This window comes from Pongo pygmaeus, chromosome 2 (genome assembly GCF_028885625.2).
Source record: "Pongo pygmaeus isolate AG05252 chromosome 2, NHGRI_mPonPyg2-v2.0_pri, whole genome shotgun sequence".
Lineage (NCBI taxonomy): Eukaryota > Metazoa > Chordata > Mammalia > Primates > Hominidae > Pongo > Pongo pygmaeus.
The window spans coordinates 83,162,821-83,181,471 of NC_085930.1; the positions used below are offsets into that span (position 1 = coordinate 83,162,821).

The 18,651-nt window shown below is 36.2% G+C and overlaps 1 protein-coding gene across 2 annotated transcripts in view; it reads left to right on the plus strand.

Annotated features, from left to right (window-relative positions):
- Positions 1 to 18,651, plus strand: part of MDFIC2 (MyoD family inhibitor domain containing 2) — a 111,636-nt gene that overhangs the window by 54,661 nt on the left and 38,324 nt on the right. Inside the window, exon 3 of one of the 2 annotated variants that reach the window (XM_054483328.1) lies at positions 13,786 to 13,824. The exons of the other annotated variant lie outside the window; for it this stretch is intronic. Within the exon in view, the coding sequence (XP_054339303.1) occupies positions 13,786 to 13,824 (39 nt within the window). The remainder of the gene's footprint in view (positions 1 to 13,785; positions 13,825 to 18,651) is intronic. 2 annotated transcript variants of the gene reach the window in all.

The following is an 18,651-nucleotide window of genomic DNA, read 5'->3' on the forward strand; positions in this document are numbered from 1 at the left end:
CAAAAGTAATTGCGGGTTTTGCCATTAAAAGTAATGGCAATATTATAATATTCTCAATGCAAAAGCAGAACCTAAATTTGCAGGTATATTGCTGTCATCATATTGTTTATGTTGGCCAAGTCAAGCCACTAAGCCTTCCAGAAAGGAGCAGGAATGCACACTTCACCATCATGAGGCCAGAGCAAGGCTATGCCTATAAAATACTATTTAAGGGAATGAAAAAGTGTAGACCAATAAATTGATCTAATATATACCCACTATTATGCAAGTAGACAGATAACTGATATATCTGTAACCTTAAATCTTGGGATGCATAGTCAGATAAAAAAATCAGAGTCCCCCTATTACGGCATAGGTGAAAAATGAACACAGAAAATGAAGACTGAAGACTGCAGTAAATCACTTTAACTTTCTGGACATTGAGTTCTAAGAACTCAGGTGTTAGAAATGAAACTCTACAAAGCATTGGCATCTCAGAATTCTGAGACAGTAATAACCACAGAACATGAGGAGTAGCTTTGTCTCCAAAGATGTGGGCAGAAACCACCTTTTTGCAATTTCTCTAATGGAATTACAATTAACCACAGGCCTGTTGTAGAATAAGGCTCCACTGGGTATTACGAGTTTGGTTTAATGAATACGATTCAACAGTGTACAGCATATTCTCTAAGTCTCTCTGGAAAGGCATTTAAATGGTGATTTCACAAAATATTACTTTTAATCAAATCACATCGGGATGTCATTATTTAATAGTTTATCTTTCTCTAAATAGATTAAATTTTATTGGAGACCATTTTTTTCAGCCAAATGTACTATATATTTTTGATGAAGCCTTCTTACTATTTGACAATCTGCCCATTCAACCTGGCTTTCCCTGAAAAGAACTGTGTGCTGAAGAAGAAATGCATATGTTTATGTCTATAAATCCAAAGAGAACACAATATTTTCTTAGTCCCAAATTGCAAGATGCTTCCAGGACAAACAAAAGAATTGCCAGTGGAAACTCTGGATATTAGTATTTGAAATGTTCTAGGGAAGCTGGAAATTTTTGTGAAATAAAAACATAGCATAATTTGAAATTACACACATTCGCTGAACAAACCTTTGCCAAACTGGCTGCTCAGAGACTATTTTTCCACCCAATAGTTTAATGGTTTTTCTTTTAAGTATTAGTTGAAAATATTTACCTACAAGCTCAAAGAAGTGTCCTGGAGTTGATTTAAATCTAGTTGGAAATCATTCTGAGGTTTGTGTGTGTGTGTGTGTGTGTGTGTGTAATTCATTATAAAGAAAAATACAGAATATTGTCAATAACAATAAAAACACAGGGCATGACTTCTCAATTACCTAAAATATGTCACTGGCAACAGTAAAATTACAAGTTACAAATTATGTCCTAAGAGAGTAGAATTAATCAATAGAATATGAGAGATTTGGTGCTTCAGCAGCACAAGAGAAGAATTAAGAGGCCCCAACTCAAGAAGTTGTGAGAAAGTGTTAAAAACTCCAAATCCTTCACAATATTTAGAGAGAAGAATAACTAGCAACAGGCTAAAAAATAAATCCCCTGGCTTAAAACAACTAAATAGAAGAAGGGATGTTAAAATTTGCACAACCTGACCACACCCTTTATTTTAAAAGAATAACTTAATAAACAACTCGAAGCCAGAACTTCTTTCTAGATTTTACACCAAAATAGCTCAACAGCAGCTAGGCTAGTGGATCTAATTATGTGCTATAACAGAGGCCACTTGGAGTACTGTTCCGTTTTTGCCAGAAAATTCCCTTGCCCCCTCAAGAATTTTTTTATTAACGTTAGCAAATAAAGGAATTTCAGTACTTTATTTTATGACCACTGGCATCAGTGGTTACAATTTGAAATAACTACCGTATCTTAGCAACTCTAATCTTAACAAAATAAATGCAGCAAGGAGCAAACAGGCTTCGCGCCATACTAATGTCTCATCAACATCCGAAAAAGGGGAAGGGGGGAAATAAATGAAGGATGACTCTCACTGTGCTGGTACTGTGGAATTGGCAGCTCTCCCATGACCAAAACATTACATTTCTTTCCATTTTCACAGCAGGGGCACCTGCAATGATATATTTTAAGAAAAAAAATTTGCTTAGACCTAAAGGGGCAGGCATAAAAGAGAGAGGGAAAGGATGATTAATCAGAAAGAGAAAGATGTGAGGAAAAAATTGAAATTATATCCTGCTTATTTATTTTTCGTATGATGTGGATGCCACAGCAATGGTAGTATCTGTTAGTTGTCTCCTAAATTGCATTCCAATCAATGCTCATATTTGCACAATATGATAGATCCCCCCCTTAGACACTAAAGCCTGAGGTAGCTCCAAATTCAAATTATAACTACCATCAGAAAGAAGGCACTACATAAATTGTGAATGCATGAATGAATCCAGTTCTGTCCCTTCAAACTGGTTAGTAAATATTAAGGACACAAAGCTCTTGATTCACTTCATACCTCTAGATCAATCACTTAAAGTGTTCCTAATGTAGAACTTGGTCCAAGTGTACATCCACATCGATCTGAAGTCAACCTCAGGAAGCATACCTTAAAGAAAAGATCAGGGACTTTGTGGTTAGAAGGACTTGAGTAGGGACCTCCACTTCCTCATTTCCTAGCGCTGTGAACTTACGATAATATCTCTGAACTTCCAATTCTTCTTTAGCCGAATGGGATAGAACTCCCTAGGAAATAAAATGACAGTGAAGTTGCCAATTGGAATAATGTCTTAAAGCTTCTTAGCCCATTTCCTGGTAAGTAGATTTACCATCCAGTGAGTCCTTTCAATTGATTTCCTTTCAATTGAGTCATGTAGGCCACCACTGGCAAACATATCACACATGGCAGCCTACTCAATACTATCTTGTTTTATATTAACCAGGTTAATCACCATTTTTCAATATGTTGAGCTGTTGAGTTCTTTTGTTCACTCACTCTTGAATCTGGTTATTCTGTCCATTTCCAATGGCAAATTAACATCTTGTTTAAGCTTTAATTAACTCGTCTTTACTGTTGATTGTAAAAGCCTAAATATTGCTCTTCTAATCCAATCTTGTCCCTTCCAATCTGCTGCCAGCATTCTCTTTCTAAATTTGGCTATGTATTTTCCCTGTTTTAAATTCTCCTTTGTTTAATATATGAGCCTCCAAATTCTGAGCTATGCCTACTTTTCAAGTTCCATTTCCTGGCATTCTTTCTACCCTGAACCCTACACTCCAGTTCAAACCAGTGTGCTTCTAATTCTGCTTCATAACCCAACACTTTTTGGCAATTTTGCTCTCAACATAACATGCTTTTCAAAATTTTTTCTCCATTTATAAACTCCTTCAGAGGTGGAACATTATTTCTCCAGTGAAGACATTCCTGCGATCTATTTAGAAGGTTGAAAATATTCTACGTAAGATAATATCTATACAATATACTATGTCTTTATAGCACATAACTACAATGCTTTGCAATTATTTACTTACTCGTGTGTCTGTCCTATTAGACTGTGAGTCAGAGACTTCAGGACAGAGAATAATATGGTTCATTACTCTCATTGTCTAGCACAGTGTCTGAATTTAATACATACTCGATAAATGTTAGCTTATCTCCTTTACCATTCTCCTTCCTACCCTTCAAATACTACAAAGATGGATTGAGTTGACCTGTTTAGACTTTTATTTTGATCATTGTAGCATTAAATTCTACTTTATTTGTTAATGTAATGATTGATCTCATCTAAGAGAATACACATCTCTTTACTACAGAAAACAGATAGAAACTTATAAAAAATAACTTATGATATTATTTTAGTGCTTCATGAATATTTTTATATCTATTTTTTTTGATGACCATAACCCTATTTTGTGTGTTTGAAACCTTGAATCTTCCTTTAGGCTCTATCTCACTCTCCTTTTTTACCTTGGTCCCACTTGCTTTATATTGTATTGGCAAATGCTCATAGCATGTATTCAGTAGAAATAAAACCAATGATAATGATGATTGGGATAAAAATAGTTACCTTGTGCTATTAGAGTCATAAATTCTGAAGATTAAAAGAGACATAATGTTATATATTAAAATTCTAATAGAATTGAGTTGTGGCATTGATATGTGATTAAAAAATTGGTATAATATAGAAAAATCCTATATGTTTAAACTCCTCTAGAAAATTTTCAAATAATTCATATAATAGATAATATATATTATATGATAAAGAATACATATGAAGTGCTCAAGAGCACAGTTAACTTTCTGTAACACAACCTTCCTGGTGGGCTTTAAAAAAATTATTCACTAACTCTGTCCATCTCCAGGAGACTCATCATCAACCATTCAGAACTCCTCTGTTTTCATCCTTGTAAGAAATACTGCCAGAGAAACACAGCCTATAACTTACTGATAGGAGGGTGTCAAATTTCACCTTGCATCTGCTGAAGAATATCTCAAAATGGAAATAAAACCATAGAGGAAAAACTACCATTATGTCTGAAAACACAGGGAAGTCATCCAAAGTTAGAAAAAAGGAGAAAAATCAATCCAATGGCCAAGAATAAATTCATTCAAGCAACATGAATTGATCTTCTACCAGGTGCTTGGTACTATGATTGGCATTCAGGAAAATAAACTAAAGAAAAAAAAATAACTATCCTTCATGGTAGTCATGGAAACAGATAGGCGACCACTCACTGATTATTATGATATGCCCTAAGCCTTGTATTGTTCATGAATATTCCATCCAGAACCTATAATTATGAATTATTGAAAAAAGAGTCATGTCAAAATATAATATTATTTCTATTTTGTGAAGAAGAAAACATATTTACAAATATTTAAGATGGTAGGGTTGTTTTAAGGGTGACAAAAAATAAAGGTCTATTGGGTTTTTTTTCCCTCTAAAAATTTTTTTTATACCAATGATAGTCTACTTTACAAAGAATACACAAAGCCTTGCTTTCGTAGTTTGGATTGCCAGATTAAATACAGAGTGCCCATAATTGTTTTTAGTATTGTGTCCCACATATTGCTATATAAATATACGTTGTTGTCAACAACCCCTTAAATATGTTTCAGTTATCAAGTATGTTCCTCGTATTTCATGGAACATCCTTATACTAACAACTGATTCATTATTTAACTGAAATTCAAATTAAATTGTGCATCTCCTGTTTTTGTTTGATAAGTCTGATAGCCCTATTTATAGTGATGCCCATCCAATGATCAGACTCCCCACTTTTAGTTCACTCTATGTTGTTTCAGTGAACCAGCGGATTGAAGAATGATGAGATACCAAGCAGCCTACTTGGTCTTGTGTTTACAACAGCAGTGTTGTTCAAGCATTTAGACTTACACAGTTTCTTTCCAGCTTACGTTCAAACTGTTTCTGACATGTTGCTCAAGTAACAAAGTGTGACCTTTATCCTTTCCTCCTGGTGAACAAAACAGAAATTTTCTAAGGAGATAAAAATATCAAAAATTAAAAATGGTGATGTACTATTCCAAGAATCTTACGGCTGTCAATACTTTATGCTTTTAAATAGTTGCTACGGTTCACCCCAGAAGCATCTGCATATATCTGTGGGTTGTTTTTTTATGGTGTGTAGTGAACTTTGATATCTTTGGGGAATAAAAGAACTCTCTATCTGTCTATCTACATATATATATATTTAACAATGCAAGTTATTGTTATATAAATGTAGGCTGTTGTCAATTTCAGTTCCCTACCATATCAAAAGAACAAAGCAGGCAGGAAGAGCAAGAGGATGATCTAATATGCCTATGCTAATAACAAAGCCAGTGTCCTAAATTGGCAATGGCAGCCCTCTTCTGCGGAGATTGTTTTTAACACCATCAGTAGACATTCAAAAAAATTGGATAGTGACAGGAAGAGCACATTTTAAATTGTCAACCTTCATGATGTCCTTTTGAAGAATAGCAATTACATAACTCAGGGAGCTTTATTTTGCATTTGAAAAAAATATATATATATACATATATATATATAAAGCAGTTTGCAAAAATGTTATGCAAGAATCCATATTCTGATTTCTTTGTAGAAATTAAAGTTACTTATTTTTGACTATAATCTCATTTCCCTTTATTACCCAGTTACTAGTTAAGGTTGGCATCAATATTAAGTAAGCAGTACAGAATTAAAACTGCTTTCTATTTAAGTTATTAACAAATTCATTTAAAGAGGCCATCGACCATATGCTATTTCTTAATCATATTCAAAGTCGAGTTTGTGATTTTCCAAGAATCATGTACTTTTAAATCTATACAGCATTAAAACATTAAGAGTTTGTTAATATTCTAATATTTTGTTAAAGTTTTAAGTTGTTTTCTCTTAGGCAATGAGAGAGGAAAATGTTATCCAAAAGTAATTTTATATCACCAAAATTTCATTTGCTTTTTTTCTAATTCTCATCTTCTTTCGAAATAATTTTAGAAAAAAACTCTTTTAAAAATGCAGACTTAACGCCAAGAGAAACGCATTGCAAGCACCCTAAATAGTTAATGTATTTTCTAAATGAATGATTTAAAATAGCTATTAAAGGAGAGGAAATGAGCTTAGGTTTCTAGTAATGACTTCTCCTCTTCAAAATGAAATCTGTAAATCCCTGATTGCAATTCCAAATCCCCTAAGGACCAGCAGCTCTGGGACCAGGGCTCACTGGCTTTATGTCTAATAGCACCAGATAAGTAGTATGATTTTTATATATATAATTTGGGGGAATATTCAGAATTTATAGTCCTGAAGACAATTTATGAATGAATTTCCTTTTTAAAGTACATTATTCTAAAAATCAACTTTTCCACCCAAATTGTAAGCAGAGCACATAGGAATGTGAGAGGCATGGATATATACATAGAGACATATGTGTATGTATTTATATATGCGTGCACACACATGCACAAAATATAAGTACCATTTTATTCATAAGAACATAATGATTCAGCCTGTGATTGTTAATAAAAATGCATTTCTAACCATCAAATTTGAGTCTATTATTCTAAGTTAATTGCATTTGCCCTAAAGAGACTTACAGCTGGCTGTCAGCCTGTTTGTGTCAGTTTCATTTTATTCATCAGTCAATCTTGTCTCTTCTTCTTTTTACATCCCATATATTGATCAAATAGATTTGTTAGCCTACCCACAGCTTTCACAGCATTAAAAAATTAAAAATAATCTTGATATTATCATCAGATGCATTTGATTACTTCGTTCATTTACATGTTATTTTAATTGATATTTCAGTAGCAAATAGAATGCCCTTTTGACAGGCCCATAAGACTGCCATTAAATATAATAGATGTAACTCACTCAAAGAGGCACTGAGAAAATGTTAAACTGAAAAAGTCTACACTGCAGTGGTCGGCAGCATTTCAGCTTTTCAGTTGGAACAGAGAATACTCATCATGGTAAACATTAGTTCCTTACTGGAGTGCATTACAGAGTAAGGAAGCATCTTGTTAAAATTGGTCCTCAGCAATTATTAGGTGGTGAAGTGGATTAAAGAAATAATGGGCACCTTGTTCCCATTTGAGCCAAAGAAAACCAGTGGGGGAAACTGAAGAGCAGGGAGGTTAGGCTAGGAAAGTAGTTAAGGTGGAAAATCTGTGAAGAATTAGAATCTTCCATATGTGAGTCAAGTTGCGTAGAGGGGAGATGAAAGGCATCACAGGGTGAGGAGATAATTAGCAGATCAGAAGCAAAGCAGTTAAAAGGTGACCCTTACCTCCTCTGTTACTTAGTCTAGGAAACTATAGACAATTATTACAGTATTTTCTCCAGGGATGTGTGATACAGTTCCTCCACATATCCTCCTAGACACAAAGCTCTCTCAGAATTGTCATTGCATTGCTTGAATTCAGTGCTTTTTATGGAAATTCCTTTACATCATGCCAGCCTTGTCTTTCAACCTTGCTTTAGATCAGTGATGCCCAACTGAGGGTGATTTCACTCCCCAGGGGACATTAGGAATACCTGGAGACGTTGGAGAAGGTGCTGCTGGCATCAAGTGGGTAGAAGCTAGGGATGCTGCCACCCAACCCAGAATGCATAGCACAGCCCCCCACGACAAAGAATTCTCCACTCCAAAATGACGATAGTGCAGAAATTAAGAAACCTTGCTTTAGATGTGTGGCTGAAATACACTTAAAGCCAAAAAATGAAAACTACATCACAGTTCAGCAGCAGCGCAGTGAGTAGGATTTAAGCAACTCTGAAAGAAAGAGAGCAGTGCAGCTGCTGCACACAGAATTTCACACTGGCCTATTAAATAATACAATTCATTACCTAGACCCCAGGAACAGTTGAGCCAGATACAACCCCAATTTTAAGGAAAACAAAGGAAAATGAAAATTATTGCTTGATAGAAGACATTTCAAAGGCCTCCAAGACAAACCAGCTGAAAAATCCCCAATAAAAAGACTCAGCAAGAAAATTGTGTCACAGCCCCTAATCCTCAACAGACCTTAACAAGATGTTCATGAGCCAAAGACTCTTGTCTGCAGAAGACAAAAGGCACAGGAAACAATATAGTCTAGAGAAGGATTATCATTAAGAGGCAGGAGAAAGATAAAACAGATTCCTCAACCTTACAATTATAACTCCTAAAAAGAATAACCAGAAATGTGCTAAAAACCCATGTCACAAAACGGTTATGTTGTTCTGCTCTTGGGAAATTAGTATTTAGGTTAGGCCTGGGGCAATTTTTTTAAAGCCTTTTTTTGATGGTTGTTTTTTACCCACCTGCCTAGACACCCCTGCCACCAAACCCCTCCCTGGCACAGATGGCCAAGACATTTGCTTTTTCAAATACTCCATATTTCCACAGCCACCCACCAGACAAAAATTAGATTACCAATGCTTGTGTAAACTTTCCAAGCTCTGACACAATAAGATTCCAGGAAATGTACATGCACAGCTAAAAGCAGCATTATACATAATGCACTGTAATTCCAACAGACAAGTTGCTATCTTCGATAGATATACACATTTTTCATGCCAAACACATGAACGTCAATACATTTTTCTCAAGTTAAAATGGAAACCATTTAACAGATATAATGGGCACAATGAATTTCATTTTGCATTACTAATGCAGTAGAGAAGGAGGGAAGTTTTGGAAAGGATTGCAATGAGGCCAAGAACAACAGGAAACAACTTAGAAGCTATCAAGCTTGTCCAAGTAACTGCCCCAACAGATGGTCATGGGACCTATGGGCCACTGAGATTTCATATTCTCAATTATCTAATTCCACAAAAACAAATTTTCCACAAATGGGAAAAAAGTTTAAAAACTGACAAAATCATAGCTGTGTTTTTGCAAAAAGATCAAGAGGATGTCACTATGTGTTTTTCCCACCATTTCCAAAGAGATGTTATCAGAGCCAACTTGATTTTAGGGGAGATTAATCGGAGGCATGTGAATGAAATGATGTGTCATATAAAAAAGGCTGGAAAGATACTGCAGAAGCCCAATCCCCAGCCTCTGCTTTTACCAGGAGACATACATATCTTCCAAGACTCCTTTTCATCCCTATTATACATATGTCACAATAGCAGTACACATCATTGGCCCTTACCCTTACGAGGAAATTGTCTCTAGTCTTTCTGGCATCAAAGATAGTGTAGTCAGCCATTGCACACAGAAGAACTGTGTTGGTGCCACCTACTAGGATTAGATAATAAACTCTAAGGGCCTAAACAAATGTTATTATACAGTTTAGAATGAAACTTTTGAGCACAGGTTATTGGAATCAGGCAAACCTTCGTTCTAAGCCCATCTCTACTACTTAGACACTGTGTGAGCTTGAGCAAATTACTTCATCAGAGTTTCAGTTTCTCCATTTGTAAAATAAGTATAATATTTTCAACATTAATGGTTTTTAGGAAGGATTAAATGGACTCATGTGTGGAGACATTAGGTGCCTTAGTAGCTGCAATGTTTAGGAACAGCAGGACATGATTGAACACTCTGGCCCTACTTGGTTAAAGTCTTTGCTTCCACCACTTTCTGACTCTGTGAACTTGGGTCAGGTACTTAGTATCATTAAATTTCAACTTCCTTACCTCTAAAATGAGAAAAATACTAACAAGAATAACTTTAGCAATGTTATGAGAATTCAAGTGTGATAATAAAAATAAAGGGCTTAACAATTCCTACCATACCTCCCATTACATTTTAGCCCTAATAGTTCTTTTCATCATATATACAAATGAGATATAAACCTTTTTAGTGTTAGTCACCAAAATGACTGGTGAAAACATCTCAAAATATAAATGCATATACAAAGACAGACTTTGAAAGAAAACAATTGGAGAAGCATAGCACATTCTTCATTATGGTTATCATGAGTTCCAGCAATAATTTGCCTTTTGATTTTATGTTTGCCTCTAGTATATAAAGACACACCTCTAAAGAGTGAAGTTTTAAAGTAGAAATATGACAATACTTATGAAGATCCGTTCTAGTAATTCTTCCAAAATATCTCAACTCCCAGGAACTGATAAATTTTTCGGCCCGTATGTCATTTATGGTAACCCATCCATGTACAGAAGTCAGTGTCACCGCAGTCACATCACAGGCTAAAAACACTGTGACAGTAGATTGGTTACAAGGTGTAAAAATGGGTGGACACAAAAAAAATGAATATCCTTGACTGTGAAAGGCCAAGATGAGCTAGTAAGCTATTAACTTGACTCATTTATCAAATGATGAATCAACTTTTATGAGAAATATTCAGTGTTTTCATACTGTTTATCAAGTATCCTAATTCTGTCATCTTATGGGCCTTTATTATTGAAATTTTCAGAACACCACTTAATATCTTAATTATTAAATTACAGTGATGTGCCCCGGAGTATGAAAATAACTCAGACTTGTGGCTTGTTTCTGTCTTCTCGTGCAGAATAAACTAGGGGTTTCTGAAATACACCATGTTTAGCCAGGTGAAAAATAAACCAGATTGGTACGATAGTCAGCAATAGGAAGATAAACAAATTAAGTACTTATAATTGACGCTGGAGGAATGAAAGAATTCACACTTTCTTAGAGCTATTATTTCAGGCAGTCTGGTGTCAGAATTAAAAGCCAACCAGTGCATCTGTTTATATTGCCAAGGATTTTCACAGTAAGAAGGGCTAGGAAACACATATTTTTTAATTAGGGTCCAAATTCCAAAGAACACCAAAAAATAGTACGTCAAAAATATATGTTCTTATGATTTTTATTGTCCAATGTCTAAACAAAGACAAAAAAACACATAGCTCACTTCTCCTTCACAAATACAAGTGGAGAGATTTAAAAAAAAAGTAATTCTGTCGCTTTGGCCACAGACTTTTTTGTTGTTGTTGTTGTTATTCTGCTTGTTTCTGGCTTAGCTACTGTTTTTTTTCCCCAAGATGAAATAATATAGGAAAAGCTGATTAAGGAAACTTTGTTCACATAGAAAGTTCACCAGGACGGTCTGTTACCAAGCCTTCTAAGTTGAATTACAATGGTTATCTAAAATGACCACTTTACACTTTAAAATACATCTCTTATTTTAAAAATTTACATTAACTCCTTGCTTATCTTGAGCTTCTAGTTAAAGAAATGTCCTGTGTAAAATCCATACTGATGTACTGAACATTGAAGCACTCAAAACTATCATTAACCTATTTTTACTTCTCATCAGCAAAATTAGAAAATTAGGTATTTTCTTCAATTTCAAAGCTTACTCCTTTGGTCAGTGAAAGAAATAGAATACACACACAAAAAAAGTAATATTTTGTCCACAAGAGTAAATAGACTTCATTGTCTTATTTATTTATTCAACAAATATTCATTGATGATCTATCTGCCAGACACTGGACTCACTATTGGGAAATACTGAGTTGAACGAGACGTCACTGTATTTAGCATATAATCATAACATAGGGTGATATGATCTCCTACAGGAAAAATACAGGGCTCTGGGGAAGCACTTACCAGGAGAGAAATGATGAAATAGACCTGAGAGATGATCGGCCCTCATTCCCTTTGTTTGACCAAAGAGGAAACTGAGGTCTAGAAATGTTAAGCTTCAGAATCACAGAGCTCTTTAGTGAAAATGAAACTAGAATTTATCTGTCTCTAAATTCAAATTTTATACTCTCTTTATAGTAATGTACTCCCTAGAAAGTGATTGGCTTTGTTTTCCTCCAAAACAATAATGATCAAACCATGAACTTCAAGACAGTTGACTAAAGTTGGAAATGTTCTCTTTGGGAACAGAGTCAATATCCAACCAAATTGCATAACATCCTGAATGGTGGAGAAGCGTTGAGAACTCAGACAGCTGGGGTCTAATCTTGCACTTTTATACCTAACAGCTAGGGTAAGACTTGGACCCTGGGCAATAACGAAACTCTGAAAATCATTTGATTTTTTAAAACAATCTTTGAAATCAAGATAACAATATCTACAAGATACAGGTAAATTTCATGACATAGTTGAACTGAGTAGGTACTCAACATAACATACGTAAATTCCTAGCCCCACTTTTCACTATTGCAAATTGAATAGAACTGATGAAAGACCAGTTCAGCAGAAACCACATCTCAGTTTCTTTATTCCTTTCCATTCATTTTAGCATAAGATTCAGCCTCCAATTTTAAGCCATTTTTGTAGATCATTTTTGGCATACCTTCACAAAATTAAACATTTCCACTCTGTGAATATTTTAGGAGTTAGAAAGCAGAGATTAAACAATTAGATTTAGAGAATTTAATCAGCATGCATCCTCTAAAAAGAGATGGGAAGAAAATAGAGTCAGAAGAAATATATAAAATTAATTAAACCTCCTAAGCAATTCCGTGAGTCTCTTTCCATTACAGGTCATAGAAACCTAACCAGTTTAGATAAAGAGGGAATTTGTAGACTCACATATCTAGGATGTCCAGATGGAGACAAGCTTCAGGAGCAACTAAATATGGGGACCCAAACAATACATTTGGAATTTGTCCCTGTGGCTAAAGTGCCCTGCCTTTACTTTTTTTCTTGGTCCCCTTTTGGGGGTTTATTCTCAGATAGACTTTTTTTTTCTTCTTTGAGACAAGTTCTCACTCTCATCCAGGCTGGAGTGCAGTGGTGCGATCATGGCTCATTGCAGCCTTCACCACCCAGGCTTAATAGGTCTCCTACATCTGCTTTCCAAGGAGCTGAGACCACAGGCATGCATCACCATACCTGGCTAATTATTTATTTATTTATTTATTTATTTATTTATTTATTTATTTTGTAGAGATGGGATTTCTACACGTTGCCAGGCTAGTCTTGAACTCCTGGGCTCAAATGATCCTCTTGCCTCAGCCTCCCCAAAATGTTGGAATTACAGGTGTGAGCCACGATGCCCAGCCTCAGATAGATTTTTTACACATGGCAGAAAAATGGCTTCTCTCTATCCAAAGCCCAAATAGTGTTTACACCTTACATAGAAGGAGAGAACTGTTACTTCCAGTATGCTAATTTCAAGTCTCAGGGAATGCCTGGATTGGTGCTGTGCGAGTCTCATAACCATCCTAGAAAAAGCTGCTATGGCTGGGAGATAGAGGACTCTGGCTATCATATGTCTGTGTGAGGAGCAGGAGAGGGCAAGCCATTTCCACTCAAGGTATAAGGAATAGGTTCTTCACTGTAAAGTACAGTTCTCTTTCCTGAAAAAGGGATCCTGGACAGGCAAAAAAAAAAAAAAAAAAAAAAGATACCACTCAATTAGTTTCTTTTCCCTTCTCTTTTAGGATTATCCACCTCAGTTCTAAATCCTCTTGGAGATCCTGGTAAGTTCATCCTCCTTTCTTTGTGGTAGCTTCCTATAGTGACTAACGGGCACCTTCAGTGCAATATTTAAGGAAAAATACTCTGCCTTTGTCCATGCCCACAATATGGCTGCCAAGGCACCAGCATACAAATCATAACACATGCACATTATTCAAAGCTCATTGAGGTATGTTTCACCTTGGAGGTGCTTATAATCTGTGTGTGTATACATGTTAGATAACAAAAGGTTAATAATCATTTCCCTATTTAGGCAATACATGGATTCCAAGTTTACTATATGTAGGACATTAGGTTTAGCTCTGTGGGAGTATAAAAACCTTAGTGTCTGTCCTTGAATGATTGAGGAAGAAGAGTAAGAGGTATAAGACATCACTTTTAGCATAGCACGATGGACAGCACATGGAGTTAACATTTGGGCTGAGTTTTGGAGGATAAGTAGAAGTTTCACTGAAAGGAATAGGAAAAGAACGGCATGCACAAAGAGGTCAAGACAGAAAAGTTTGAAATGTGCTTTTTTTATTTGGTTAAAAGATCACACATATGAGAGAGATGGGAAATAAACATAGCAAGGTAGTGTTTAAGCATTCATTAATAGAGGTCTGTCCATATTGTGGTGTATCCACACTGGAGAATATGATGCAGTAATTCTTTAGGATGAGGAAGATCTAAATGAGCACACCTCAAGGATATACTAACAAAGGAGAAAAATACAGCTTCCTATTAATAAATACAGCTTGGCCCCATATACATTAAGTAAAAATCAGATACGCAAATGTTTGTGAATGTATGAAAAAGATCTGGAAAAGCTTTATCCCAAATGGATAATAGGAACCAAATAAATTTGTCAAAGAGCAGTGAGAATGGGGCAAGCTGCAGTAATGAAGTGGAGATGTTGCCTTGACATTGACACATCTGTGTTGCTTAAGCTATGATTTTTCACAATAGAAACTTACATACATGTTACTTGCTTAATAAAGAAATATTTTTTACATAAATAAAAGTTTTCTGCTAGGCACAGTGGCTGTTACCTGAAATCCTAACACCTTGGGAGGCTGAGGCAGGGAGGATTACTTGAGGCCAGGACTTTGAGACCAGCCTGGGCAACATACCAAGACCCCATTCCTGCAAAAAAAAGTTTTAATTAGCCAGGCATGGTGGCATGTGCCTGTGGTCCCAGCTACTCAGGAGGCTGAGGCAGGAGGATTGCTTGAACCTGGGAGGTTGAGACTGCAGTGAGCCATGATTGTGCCACTGCACTCCAGCCTGGGTGGCAGAGTGAGACCCTGTCTCAGAAAAAAAAAATTTTTCTAGTAAAATAAGGGTCAATTTACAGGCCCCAAAAGGAGTGTGGACTTTAAAAAATTAATATTATAATTATTTTTGGTTGCCAACGTGGAGGTTGCTAATACACTAAGGTTTACACATTAGTAAGAAGAACATGTTGCAAGTGAGAATATCTTAAGGCTAATAAATAGGCAGGTAGAACTCTTTAGAGGCCATTCCATATATATATATAATAAAATACATAAAATATACAATAAGTGAATATATATGAGTAAATAATATGGAGTAAGGGGAGATAATCATTATTTTTTAAGTGTAGGGAGTTTAAGGTCTCAAAGTGATGTCTCTGGGAAAGTTCTTTTGGGAAATGTCTAAAAGACAACACATCTGGATCTGTAGATCACAAGGGGCCAAGTCGATTTTAGTTTGGATTTAGCAGTCATCTATGTGAAGGAGATAGTTGAAGAATGAATAAGGTCAACGGGTCATTAGAGAGTAAGTTAGGTTAGCAAGGGAAAGAGTGAAGAGCGCTAAAGCCAAGGTCTTGGGAAAGATTATTCATTAAGAGAAGTAGAATAATGCATTTGCTCATTCATTTGCTGCTAATATTTTTCAAGCACCTTGTGACAAATCCTGTGCAGGTTTCAAAGACAGAATCATGATGGTGGGAAAAATGGCATGGTGACTGCTCATAGGGAGCTTACGTCCATTGAATCACTAATATGAACATTTAATGAACATGTATTGTCTTTGCTATGGCATTTAAGTAGCACATCAACCTTTGAAGCAATACTATAATTATTTCTTTTCTATGGATAAAGAAATGAGGCTTAGTGACGAGGGACAATTTGTCCTAAGTCATACAGCAATAAATTGTCAATGGCCTGATTTGAATGCCAACTTTGTCTGCCACCAGAACCCTTACACATTGTGCAAACTAACATATTCAAGAGTGGCCAGCAAAGGGGTCATAGAGAAACCTCTAAAATAGGAGAAAAACCAGGATTCTACATTAAAGAAGACAAGGACAGAGCCATGAGCCTGTCTGACCATATGTCAAGGATGGAAATTGATTAAAGATCATTGATTTGGTGATTAGAGCCATGTATTCATGCGTTTAACATTCATTCAGCAATTATTTATTAAGCACCTAGCATGTATTATTGCATGAGCTTCGAAAGGTCAGTTTAATTTGCGGGGAGACGGAAGCCAATTGTGAGGGATTAAGGAGTGAGTGGGTGATGAAATAGTATGTATTAAGGACTACTTGGAGGAATTTGACGATGAGAAAAATAGGGCACAAAGGATTTATAAGCTCTGGTACACCTAAGCATGCATCAAGAGGGAGGAAGCAGTCAGTAGAGTAAGACTGAAGATGCAAGGAAAGAGGATGACGGTTGATGAAGACACATCTTTTGTGGATGGTAAAAGAGATAGGGATGTAAACCCTTCATGCAAATGTTCACCTTTAAAAGAGAGAGGGCTCCCTCTTCTCCAATAGAGATTGAAAAAAATGTAAAGGAACAAAAACATTCTGCAGCAAAGTGCAATCATAGGAAACTGTGCTGATAAAATCTCTTTGGGACAGAGGTTCTCAAGCCTGGCTACACATTAGAATCATCTTCACAGTTGCTAAAAATTGTGATGCCCAGACTGCACTCCAGACCAAATAAATCAGGAAACCTTGAGGTTTCTTCAGGCTGAAGATGTCCAAGGCAGCGTTTAAAAAGTGACAGGCAAGATTTGAATAAGTGAGAAGAAGAAGAGGCATTCCATGTGATGACAACTTAACCAGCACCAATTAAAAAATTAATTTGCTTAAAACAAAGGAAACAAGGAAGAAGTGAGGGATGAAATAGAAAAGCTGGTCTGTGAGTAGATCACAAACATTTCAAATTGCTTCAAAGTAGATGTATGTGTGTCCATTACTTGTGACCATAGCTCTAGTAAGCACCAGAATTTTTTTTTTTTTTTTTTGAGCCAGGTTCTCAGTTTGTCACCCAGGCTGGAGTATAATGGCACATTCATGGCTCACCGCAGCCTCGACTTCCCAAGGTCAAGTGATCCTCCCACCTCAGCCTCCCAAGTAGCTGGGACTACAGGTGCATGCCACCATGCCTGGCTGATTTTTCTATTTTTTGTAGAGATGGAGTTTTGTTATGTTGCCCAGGCTGGTCTCAAACTCCTGGGCTCAAGAAATCCACCTACCTCAGCTTCTCAAAGTGCTAGGATTACAGGCATGAGCCACTGTGCCTAGCCTAGCACTGTAATTTTATCAGTACTGTTTACTTTTTATCCCCAAACCACATCAGAGTGGCTAGCATATAGTAGATGTTCAATAAACATGAGTTGAACAAATAGCTTAATAAATAAACAAATGTATTTTTTAGGTGTCAACCCAGCCCTCTCTTTAAGTGTCTAGAATACTTGAAAAGTGGAGTTGTCTCATACCCAATCCCAAGTCATTCATTGTAAGTACTTGTCCACATCCCACTCAGATATTTCTGGGTCTCATTAGATATGACTCCAGTCTTTTTATTCTTGATGTATGTATCAGAATTTTATTAAAGTTTGTCAAAAATGAGAAAACAATGGGCAAGGCACACACCTATCACATGACTCAGCATTTTACTCCTAGGGTTTTAGCCAAGAGAAATATCCACACAAAAACTTGCACAGGAATTTTCATAGCAGCTTTATTTGTAACAGCCAACAACTGCAAACAATACAAATATCCTTCAATTGGGTGGATAGATAAACTGAATTAAGGTATATTCGTGCAACTAAATATTACTCAGCTAAAAAAAATTGTTTAGATATGCAACAATCTGAATAACTTTCAAAATAATTATGCTGTGTGAAATCTTGACCAAAAAAAGGTACAAACTGAGTGATTCAGTTTACATGAAATTTTAGAAGTTGAGTCAATCTGTAGTAAGAGGAATGGGTCGGAGGTTGCCTACTGAAGGAAGTGGAGGGATGGATGGATTACAAAGGGACATGGGGAAACTCTGGCAGAGGGTATGAAGGAAATGTTTGTTCTTTTGATTGTGGGGATGGCTTCATGGTGCACTCATATGTCAAAAGTCATCAAATGTTATGCTTTAAAGCCTTGTCAATTATTGTATGTAATATATCTTAAATCTATAAAAAGGTTTTAAACAGTAAACAATGAAAAGGGAAGCTTTATCATCAAAATGCCAGCTGGCAAGTGATTTAAAATGAGATATTAGATATCTGTATTGTGAACTGTGTCACTTGCTTACTGTCACTGGCCATTATTCCACGCTGAAATCTTGCTCCTGTCATCTTGCTGCACTCCTATCTCCCTCAAACATCACCAGTGCCACCCACTCCACAGATTTCGGCTTGTAGCTTTTGCCCAGGAGTTTAACTATGACTCTTTCCTACACCAGGGTTTTGGGAGACCTCACTTTTAGTACCCAAACTCTGAGACTCTGTTGCCCAGGCTGGAATGCAGTGGCGAGATCTTGGCTCACTGCAAACTCTGCCTCCCAGGTTTAAGCGATTCTTGTGCCTCA